The sequence below is a fragment of the Phaethon lepturus genome, unplaced genomic scaffold (genome assembly GCF_000687285.1).
Source record: "Phaethon lepturus isolate BGI_N335 unplaced genomic scaffold, ASM68728v1 scaffold35404, whole genome shotgun sequence".
NCBI lineage: Eukaryota > Metazoa > Chordata > Aves > Phaethontiformes > Phaethontidae > Phaethon > Phaethon lepturus.
In genome coordinates, this window is record NW_010536124.1 from 25,965 (window position 1) to 36,355 (window position 10,391).

At 39.7% G+C, this 10,391-nt stretch overlaps 1 protein-coding gene across 1 annotated transcript in view; it reads left to right on the top strand.

The window, feature by feature from the left end:
* The window catches only part of DSE (dermatan sulfate epimerase), a 22,237-nt gene extending 12,975 nt beyond the window's left edge, over positions 1-9,262 (top strand). The window contains exons 3-5 of the mRNA XM_010286079.1: positions 3,067-3,306; positions 4,789-4,996; positions 6,934-9,262. Of these exons, the coding sequence (XP_010284381.1) occupies positions 3,067-3,306; positions 4,789-4,996; positions 6,934-8,692 (2,207 nt within the window). The 3' untranslated portion in view covers positions 8,693-9,262. The remainder of the gene's footprint in view (positions 1-3,066; positions 3,307-4,788; positions 4,997-6,933) is intronic.
* The last annotated feature ends 1,129 nt before the right edge of the window (positions 9,263-10,391 follow it).

Genomic DNA, 10,391 nt, shown 5'->3' on the forward strand with positions numbered 1-10,391 from the left:
TTCAGCTGAGAGGTAGAAGTCGTGGAGCCAGCTCCAGCGTATAAGAATGCATCAGTATTTTGCCAAGTGATTATTTAATATATGCCAGAAGTATTTTGAAAACACGATGCTCGATGGAACTACTTATTTGCTGCAAGTCAAGGCAAGTCTGTTTTCTGGATGCTGATGTACCTTACCAAGCAAAGGTACATCTGCACATCATTGGAGCTTTCGGACACCCAAAGAAGTGTGAAAAAACAACTATGGCATCTACTGTGTTCAGGGGGGGTGGGGAGTGTGTGTGTGTCATCCTTTTGTTAAGTGTTTGTCATAACAAGCGCAGTCACCGATGTGCATATGCTGAAAAGCAGCAAGAGTATGTGTGGGAGTTACTCCTTTTCCTCTTATCTTGCCTTCCACAAATTGAAGAGTCAGATAATATTTATTCAGTGGGTTTTGCTAAATTCCTCATAATTCCATTCTTCCCCAAGCCTCCGTTGTTGCAGAAAGCTGGCAGTTTGCAAGATGACTCTGTTTTTCATTAAATTGTAGACCATAAGTATGCTTTATGCCAAACAATGGTAACATCACAAATAAAGTTGGGCAATATTTCTTTCACCAAAGGTTGGGGGGGGGCGGTTTTGGGGGGAAAAGCAAATTCAGCAACACTTGAGCAATTTGAAAATAGTGGTGATATTTCAAATGAAAATAGGTCAAAGCAGACTGTATATTTCTAAATGAAAAGTCAGCTGTTTTCAGTATAGAGCAACTTTATTTTTTTTTAAATTGAAATTTAAATTGAGTTTTTCTGTTGGTCTAAATTAAAATATAAAAGCTTTTTAAAAATTCTTGTTCCAAGATGAGAGACTTTTTCTGAAGGAGGACAAGAAAAAGGGAGGAAGAAGGGGAGTGAACATACTGTTCTTCCTGGATCAGATGCATAGCAATTGCAAATAGTGTATCCCAGTGTAGACCTTTCTCCCAAAAGTTTTAAACTCCAACTAACAATTTTAAACACAATTCAGCTATTGAAGCATGCAGAGACTAAATAACCAGCTTAAAAACCTGTGAACATTATCATAGACTGAAAAATGAAACTAATTGAAATGAATTCTAGGCACACATATATAGTGAAGTCTTTGTAGTAAATAAAATATTTTAAAAAGTAAAAGTATTTTTAAAAAGTAAAGTAAATACTCAGATATTCAAAAAATAAAATTGAGGAAGGCCTAACTTGATATAGATACTGCATATTTTAGGTGAGATTTGTTCTGGTTTGTTGTGTAGCCTGACAGAGTATTGAGTCTCTTTCTTTTTTTCATTCTAATGTATTATTACTCTTTTAATATACTACAAGTGTAGGATTATACCATAAATATACACAAAGTAAACAGAACATATATGCATCACGATGGTAAATGCCCTGTGCTGAACCATGGAAAATAGCATTCTTGCAAGTGCAGTAGTCAAAAGCTAACTATTGTGGCTGTTACGTCACAAGGGAAAACAAGAGTGGAAGCATTTGGGATTTTATTCGGACAGACTGCTGTGCTGCCAACTCCATCAGAGTAATGAAGTAGTGTCAAGATAGCTATGAGTAAAGTAAGTGGAAGTAAGGAGGGCCACCTGCCCCTGTTGTTCAGGTCTTCCCCATCGTAGTTATCTCTTCAGCCAGCGCATAAAAATACCATGTTAGATTCAGGTTGTCTAACTTAGACGTTGCATTTTTTTTCTCTCTGTTAACTGAGCAGGATTTGACAGCCTTGCCTAGCAGGACATCTGAATTGCTCATCAACTCTGCTGAGCATAAATACAGTAATTGTGGCGGTGAAATGAAACGGTCTTAGTAGCAGCTTTGAATGTAGCTCATACTCCCTTACCCCGGCACGTGCACTTCATTCAGCAGGCAACGCTTCGCCACGTAATGGGGTGTAATTTATGCCAGTGGAGCTCTGAAGTCTGGTTAAATCTGTGTCCAGGTACTTTGAGCTGGGTAGACCCTAAGCTGCCATATAGAAGTGCAAGGCAGTTGGTCTCTGTTTAGTCCTACGTCTCTTGCCAGTGAATCCAAAAGAAAATAAGAGAAGGCACGAAGCCTTTCCTCTGCCGGGATCCATGTGCTGACTTCTGCAATACAGAAATGCAGTGCTGAGGCTCTCGTGCTTGTGCTTGGTTCCTTGGTAAGATCTGAGAAGGTCGTCTTGCAACCTCTTCCCAGCTCTTGATTTGTGTAGAGCAAACCAAAACAGTAAGATCTCTGACAGTCTTTAGAAGAAGTATAATTTTTCAGGGCTTGTATATGTGGAGGCTGAAACTTAACCTAGTTGGAAGCTTGATTTTATTCTGGAACTGGGGAATCTGCACTTGGAATTAACCATGCAAAACTTTTCCAAAATAATTTCTGTTCGGGTAGCCCTCTAGGTTGTACAATAAAATGAAAATGTAAGTAGAATGGATCATGTCTTAAAATAGAGCATGTATTAGTAGAATATCAGTTAACTGCAGCTGAAATGTAAACTTCTTTGTATTTTTAAACTCTGAGGGTCTCCTTACCATGCTGGTGATCATGCCAGTGAAAAATGACTGATTAGAATATTTGCATTATTGGAGCCCTCTAGTGGAGACTGTAAGTCTGTATCCATACGGATATAATTTGAAATACAATAAATAGAATCACAGAATCATTTAGGTTGGAAAAGACCCTTGAGATTATCAAGTCCAACCATTAACCCAGCACTGCCAAGTCCACCACTAAACCATGTCCCTGGTTTGGCGTGGCTCTTCCCTTTTTGCATGTCCTAAATGCATTAAGGAAATTTTCCTTTTAAGATGGAAAGCATAATCCCACATTATTAGCAAAAGGTGTTTGATAGATTTTCCCTGTTCATGTGACTTTGCTTTGCTATGTTTAAATACAGCATTTTATTTTGCACCCTAGAACTACAGGGATGCTGCAGCGCTAGGTCATATTTTAGAGCTCTGGATTGCAGATTCCTTGCTGTAAAGGATCCCGCTACGGGAGTACAGATGCCATAATCTATGATCTATAGTGTTGTAATCAGATTTGCCAACATCTTTTTCTTTCAGGCTACCTTCAAGAGGCTTACTTGTGGACCAAGCAAGTGTTGGCAATCATGGAGAAGTCAGTTGTCCTGCTGCAGGAGGTCACAGATGGCTCCCTCTATGAAGGGGTGGCCTATGGCAGCTACACGACCAGATCGCTGTTTCAGTACATGTTTCTTGTCCAAAGACACTTTGATATCAATCACTTCAGCCACCCCTGGCTCAGGCAGCACTTTGCATTTATGTACAGGACTGTCCTTCCAGGTAGGTCCTTTGGGTAAATGAACATGCATCTTCCAGTTCTTGAAGCAGCAATAAATTTCATACTTGAAGTCGGCCACTTTAAATAAATAACAAATAAATAAACATTGTACTTGGATTTTTTTAAATAACCTTTTCCTTGGATTTTACCTTCATCATCCATCGAAACAGTGACATCCTTGTTTATCACTGCTTATTAAAGACCACTGTTTGTTAAACTCTGGCTTTTAAAACCATCAAAAGATAGAAATGTCATTTGGGAGAAAAAGCAATGCTTCAGAATTTGATTTCAGCTTTTCAAAATTTGAAACAGACCTGTTTCTGGGGATTTGTGTTTGAAAAATAATATTCTTCAAGATTCTTAGTCGTTTTTTCCTTTGCCAAAAATCGTCACACTAAAATATGAGATGAAAGGAATAGCAAATGATGAAGCCAGGTTAAATGTATTAACAAAGTACAGGAAAGTTTTATATGATCACCAGTTTTCCACAAAACATTGCAATAGATTTTTATACCATTTTTGTTAAAATGTTTTTCACATGGAAAATGTAATTGACTCAAATGATAGATTTATTTGTGCAGGGGTACATGAACCATTTTCTTTTTTCAATGTGAGAGTTAAACAGAAATACTTGATGCCAGTAATGGGTCAATTTTGCAGACTTTTTAATATTTCTGTTCTTTTGCTGGATCTCTTCAGTCTCTCACTGTGTTTTAGCATCTCTGATTTGAAGTCCTAGTTGTGACTGAAAGATGGAGATGTACAAACATGAAACCAGTTATAAGTTAATAAATATTCCTGACCCCTTCTAGCTTTCAGAGGAGATTTAGTTTCAGGCAGCCTTGCAAGCTTTCAGTGATGCTTTTGTGTTGCTTATTTGCAGGACAATTCATTAGGAACTTATATTGTTCAAATTCCTGGTTAAAAACCACAGTATAAGAACTCCAGATCTAGATGTATATGTAAGGGGGGATGAGTGCAGTTTTGGCGTGCAAGCACAGGCACGTAAGGAACTGCACTGACTCCATGTGAGACCTCAGGCATCTGCTGGGGAGAGGTTCCTATGAGCAAAGTGAACTCATGTTAGCTGTTTCAGGGTGAAGCTGAATTTTTTTTCCTTGGGGGCACCTCTGTGTTTTTGCTTTGGAGAATTTGGATTGACACAGGAAAAGTGAAAGCTGTAAAGAAAAAGTTATCTTTGCCAGATTTGAGTGAGGAGAGAAAGTGGATGGGATGTTGCTTCTTACATTTTCTTTGACTGTCTGTAGGCCAAAGCTGAATAAGAAAGGTGAGTATTCAAGTTAGCTACAAGCAGAAGGAAACAGCTCCTGTGTAACCTGTTTACGGCTCATTTACAAGCAGGTCGATAAACATCTGAAAAAGCTGCTTCTGCCTGTACCGCTTGGCTGCACCGTCATGCTCTACAAACGCATCTTTGTACGTTTATTTGTTCTTTCTTACATTCCTTTTCACTTTTTCCCAAGGGTTTCAGAGGACTGTGGCCATCGCGGATTCCAACTATAACTGGTTCTACGGGCCGGAGAGCCAGCTGGTGTTTCTTGACAAATTTGTCATGCGCAACGGCAGTGGGAACTGGTTGGCAGAGCAGATCAGAAGGAACCGAGTGGTGGAGGGCCCGGGGACGCCATCCAAAGGGCAGAGGTGGTGCACTCTCCACACCGAATTTCTCTGGTATGAAAGGGAATGAGTGGGCTCAAAAGGAATGTGACAGCTGTTTGCTATTAGCGATAATGCGTTATCTTTAGATTTGTATCTTTAGATCTTTAGCCAAGATCAGGCTGGCCATGTGCAACCCAGAGAGTCATTAGGCTCAGAAGAACTTCTTCACTTGGCATAGATGCACAGTATGTGTTGCTACAGGGAACACCCTAATCTTGTCCTACATCTGCTTTTGTGTTTCCGTTGTCTATTGCTTTTATAGAATACAAGCAGTTCCAAAAGGACGGAAAATTTGCCTGCATGTATTCTTTGTTTTATTTGGTCTATTCTAATGGTTTTTAATCCATTGGTTGTTTGTACCTGCTAATTTGCAAGTTATGCTTGGAAAAAGTATCATGATGGATGACTAGATCCATGTTTTCCATGTAATTTACAGCTCTGTTAACTTGTATGTCAATCTTCTAAAGGTAAGAAATGAAAAGACCCAAGAGACTTCAGATATACATATAAATTCCCTCAGTCTGTGGAGAGAACAAGTACGTTTTTAAGGAGTCAGTGTAGCTCTATTTCTCTCTCCCACAACAAAAATATTATCGAATATATATTGTTTTGCATTTATGATATGAACATTAGAATGCATGTTTATTAGGCCCCAAGCACCCTTCATCTTTTATTTGCAAAATACAGAATCTTTCCTCCACAACCTCGTTCCATCCTTCTTTTCTCCTGCATCTCCATGGAAATCTTGGAAATTTATACTTCGAAAATTATTTTTGATGTCAAAGAGAAAGAAATTTTTTAAGAGCATCTAAGTAAAAAAAAAAAAAGAGAAAGAAAAAAATTATCTGAATATTCCAGCAATTGCCTTTTCCCTGTTCTGCAGTGTTGCTCCTGTGATGAGCATGTCCACTTGCGTTAGAGTCTCAGGAAAGAGGTCTGCTTTTAGGGGAATCTCCATTGAGGACCACTAGATATAGAGCAGGCTCTCAGCATGGGTTGGAATTACTGGAAGCCATATGCGGGACATGAGCTGTGATTGTCTAGAGCCTGATGGAAGCTCCTGATTAGCTGTAGAGAATAAATCTGATGAGGAACTGTCTAACAGAAATATTACTGGGCTTAATGATGGTTTCATTTATTTTGGTTGCTTAAAAACAATGCTAGAAGGTTAGGTTTTGTTTTCCGTGGTTGGTTGGTTGGTTGGTTGGTTTTTGGTTTAACTCCTGTGGATCAAATAAAACAAAAATTATAAGCATTGTCACCTTTTCTGGAATTAAGACCTCTTTTTAAACCAAATGTCTTGTCTCTTACAATTTATGCAAGAAAGCCATGCAAATTTTTCTTCAACCCAGTTGGAGAAGGAAAACTAACATAGACTAAGAGATATAAATCATAAAAAATTATCCTTTAAAATGCCTTTTCATTAATTTTTAGTTTATTGCTAATTCTGTTTGGAGACTCTAGACTTTTATAATCATCAGTTTGGGGAAAATAGATGTTCTGCTTCTCTTGGTTAAGTAGTCAGTAAATAGGTGTAAATGTTGATGTCTGGTGCAAAATAAATAGTGTCTACAGCCTGGTCCTAATGTGCCTTTTTTAGAGATGTGTATTGCAGTCAGTAGCTTTATGGTATACGACAAAACACGGCTAGTTTGAAATTACTGGTACTCTTATTTTTGGATTGCAGAAGGATTGCTTGCTGTAAATGTGGAGCAGATGCTTTCAGCTATTATTCTGTAAAAAGCACACAGCAAAATTGTATAGGGATTAGTATGGTAAATATCATTGTAACTATGTGATTAGTTTACTCAAGGAGCATATATGTGGGCTTTGTATTGCTAGCTTGCTCCTTGATGTAAATATTGAATCTTTTTTTGAGTTTTGTACAGGTGCTGATAATGGAATCAGTCAACTGATTTTTAAACCCTTTTTTGTTGTCTTTTTGGCAGGTATGATGCAAGTTTGCGCTCCATACCTCCGCTGGACTATGGAGTTCCTAAGCTGCATTATTTTGAGGACTGGGGAGTGGTAACCTATGGAAGTGCTTTGCCAGCTGAAATCAACAGGCCCTTCCTCTCCTTCAAGTCAGGAAAGCTGGGAGGACGTGCAATATATGATATTGTTCATAAGAACAAGTACAAAGAGTGGATCAAGGGGTGGAGGAACTTTAATGCTGGCCATGAACACCCGGACCAGAACTCCTTTACTTTTGCTCCCAATGGTGTACCTTTCATAACAGAAGCCCTGTATGGGCCAAAATATACTTTTTTTAATAATGTGTTGATGTTTTCCCCTGCCGTGTCCAAGAGCTGTTTCTCCCCATGGGAAGGGCAGGTTACAGAAGACTGTTCCTCAAAGTGGCTTAAATATAAACATGACTTGGCTGGTGACTGTCAGGGACGAGTGGTTGCTGCCATGGAGAAAAGCGGGGTGGTTTTTATCAGGGGAGAAGGAGTGGGTGCGTACAATCCTAAACTGAAGCTGAGAAAATTGCAAAGAAACCTCTTACTTCTCCATCCCCAGCTTCTCTTGCTAGTGGACCAAATCCATCTAGAAGATGACAGCCCCTTGGAGGCAGCAACCAGTTTCTTCCACAATGTGGATGTGCCTTTTGAAGAAACAGTTGTTGATGATGTCCATGGGGCCTTTATTAGGCACCGTGACGGGATATATAAGATGTACTGGATGGATGACACTGGCCACAGTGAGAAAGCTACCATCGCCTCAAGGATGTATCCCCGGGGCTACCCGTACAATGGAACGAACTACGTGAATGTAACGACCCTCTTGCGGCACCCTGTCACGAGGGCCATTTACCTTTTCATTGGGCCCTCCGTTGATGTGCAGAGCTTCACCGTCCGTGGAGATTCTCCACAGCTGGATGTTTTTGTTACCACCAGTGAGCATGCCTATGCAGTGTACCTGTGGCCCGTTGAGGATGGCTCCCGCTCTGCTTTTGCACAGGTTATTGCAGATCGACAGAAAATTGTCTTTGACCGAGCCTCTGCCATTAGGAGCTCTGCAGTGCCGGAAGTGAAGGACTACGTAGGGATCGTGGAGAGGAACCTGCAGCATTTTAAGCCTGTTTTTCAGCAGCTTGAGAAGCAGATCTTGTCTCGCGTACGCAACACAGCTAGCTTTAGGAAGACTGCTGAGCGTCTGCTGAGGTTTTCAGATAAGAGACAGACAGAGGAGGCCATTGACAGGATATTTGCAATCTCGCAGAGGCAGCAGCAGCACGGCAGAGCAAAGAAAAACAGAAAAGTAGCCAAAGGCTACAAATTCGTTGATGCTGTTCCTGACATTTTTGCACAAATTGAGGTAAATGAAAGAAAAGTGCGACAAAAGGCACAGACTCAAGCACAAAAAGAGTTGCCTGTAGATGAAGAGGAGGAAATGGAAGATCTTCTGGATTTTGCAGATATCACTTATGTGAAGCACAAAACTGGGGTGTCAATCAAAGGCCGATCAGGACTGGCACAGATGGTGACAACTGCTCGAAGTAGTGCCCCATCAATATCAGCTTCTTATACCCGCCTCTTTCTAATTCTCAACATTGCTATTTTTTTTGTCATGTTAGCAATGCAGCTCACATATTTTCAGAAGGCCAAGAGACTGCATGGCCAAAGATGTCTGTATGCAATACTTTTAGTAGACAGCTGTATATTATTGTGGCTGTATTCTTCCTGTTCTCAGTCACAATGTTAGCAGAAGACCTCTACTAGTCGACCAGTTTATGGTCATATACGTCTATGCAAAAGCATTAACCCTAATAGGGCCAAAGTTTATCTTTTTTTTTTTTTTTTTACTGAAACATTCCGAAAACAGCTGGGGAAAAATTGGTTTCAGACCAGAAGGGATGGAAGAATAGGGCAAGCAATGAATATCTCAGAAAACTTAAGTACTTAATAAGTACTCCTCCTTTATCTTTTGAGTTGGGCCTCACATCTGAGGGAATGTTATGCTTTGTTCATCAGAGTTCAGTAATGTAAAGTTGTAATTATTTTTTTGGTGAGAAGAGCCCTCTTAATAGATTTGTTTCTAAGGGCTTTCTTTTTTATACAGAATTGGGTTTGCATTTAGTGAGTCTTCATTTCAGGCTGCTATGGATGTCTCTGGACATTCTCTTAAGAAAAGGATATTCAAACACAAGTAGGCAAGGCAGACTTTGCAGTAGATCTCACTTCTGTCTGCCAAACCAAAGAATGCTTCAATATGGGACACTCTTGTATAATTATTGCAGACCTTTACATCATGTCATCTCTTCCATGCTTTACAGTCTGGCACGGTGGGAAATGACAGTCATGTCAGTACTTGCCAAGTGAGAGGGACGGCGCCTAGTAGGCACTAGCAGAAGGCAAATAAGGGGACAATTCAAAGTATAAAGGAACACAGTTCTCAGGAAATAAACCCCTTTATCTTTCAGTCAGGTGTAGACTGTAGAAGGATGAATGCTGTAGGGTCTGTTCTCAGTTTTACAAGGCAGGGTTTCAGAAAAGTTTTCTGTAGTTTGAAGCATGTCTTAGTAGGGAAATAATGTCCTAGATCACTGCCCTTTCATACGCAATTGTAAAAATACAAACAAAAAACCAAAAGCGATCCTGTGGTAACCTCAGCAATTGCCAGGATGGAAAAAGAGGTATTAAGGAAGTATTTAATGTCTTTTTTCTGTTCACATGGCTAGAAACAAAGGACAGTTAAAATTGCATGAACAGCCTGTTCTCTATAAAGCACCAGCAAGGGTTCTGCAAGCTCTTGGTGTCTCTGGGTCAATTATTTGAGGATTAGTGGTAAATGGAATCATGTGGTTTATAACAAAAATAAGTTTGACATCACATATATCCCCTTCTGTTCATTAAACTGATTTCAAAAAATCATAGCTATTTGAGAGAATAGAAGCTCTATGGAATTGGGGCGTATCTGTATGTCTTTACAGAAAAACAATTCTTCCAGTACATTTGCTAAATAAAAACATTATAATTGTCTCTGTGGAAAAGTTGTTTTTCTTTGGTTAAAATATTTGCCCCGATAATTACAGTAATGATGTTCATCAGCACTTTGTTCAAACCACAAACCTTTGTTTCCTCTTCCTTACACCCGTTTTTGTTATCTGCATTGCTGTTGTTAAGCCTTTTGCGAGCCTGTGCGTTGAAATGTGATTAGCTTTCCTCGTCTAAACATCTTCAGTGAATAGATCAGAATATTTTCACTAGGTTTCAGATACTGAGCCCGTTCTGAGCACTGTATTCACGTATATAAGCTCTACTACAGTAGGATTGGATTTATCCAATGAAATTTGGTACATTTAGTCTGAGCAAAGATTTAGGACCCCAGTTAATTTCTGATCCATGCATAGAGGATCAGAAGTGCATGGAGGAAGTGGAGGAAGAGAGTCTTCAGAGGGCTC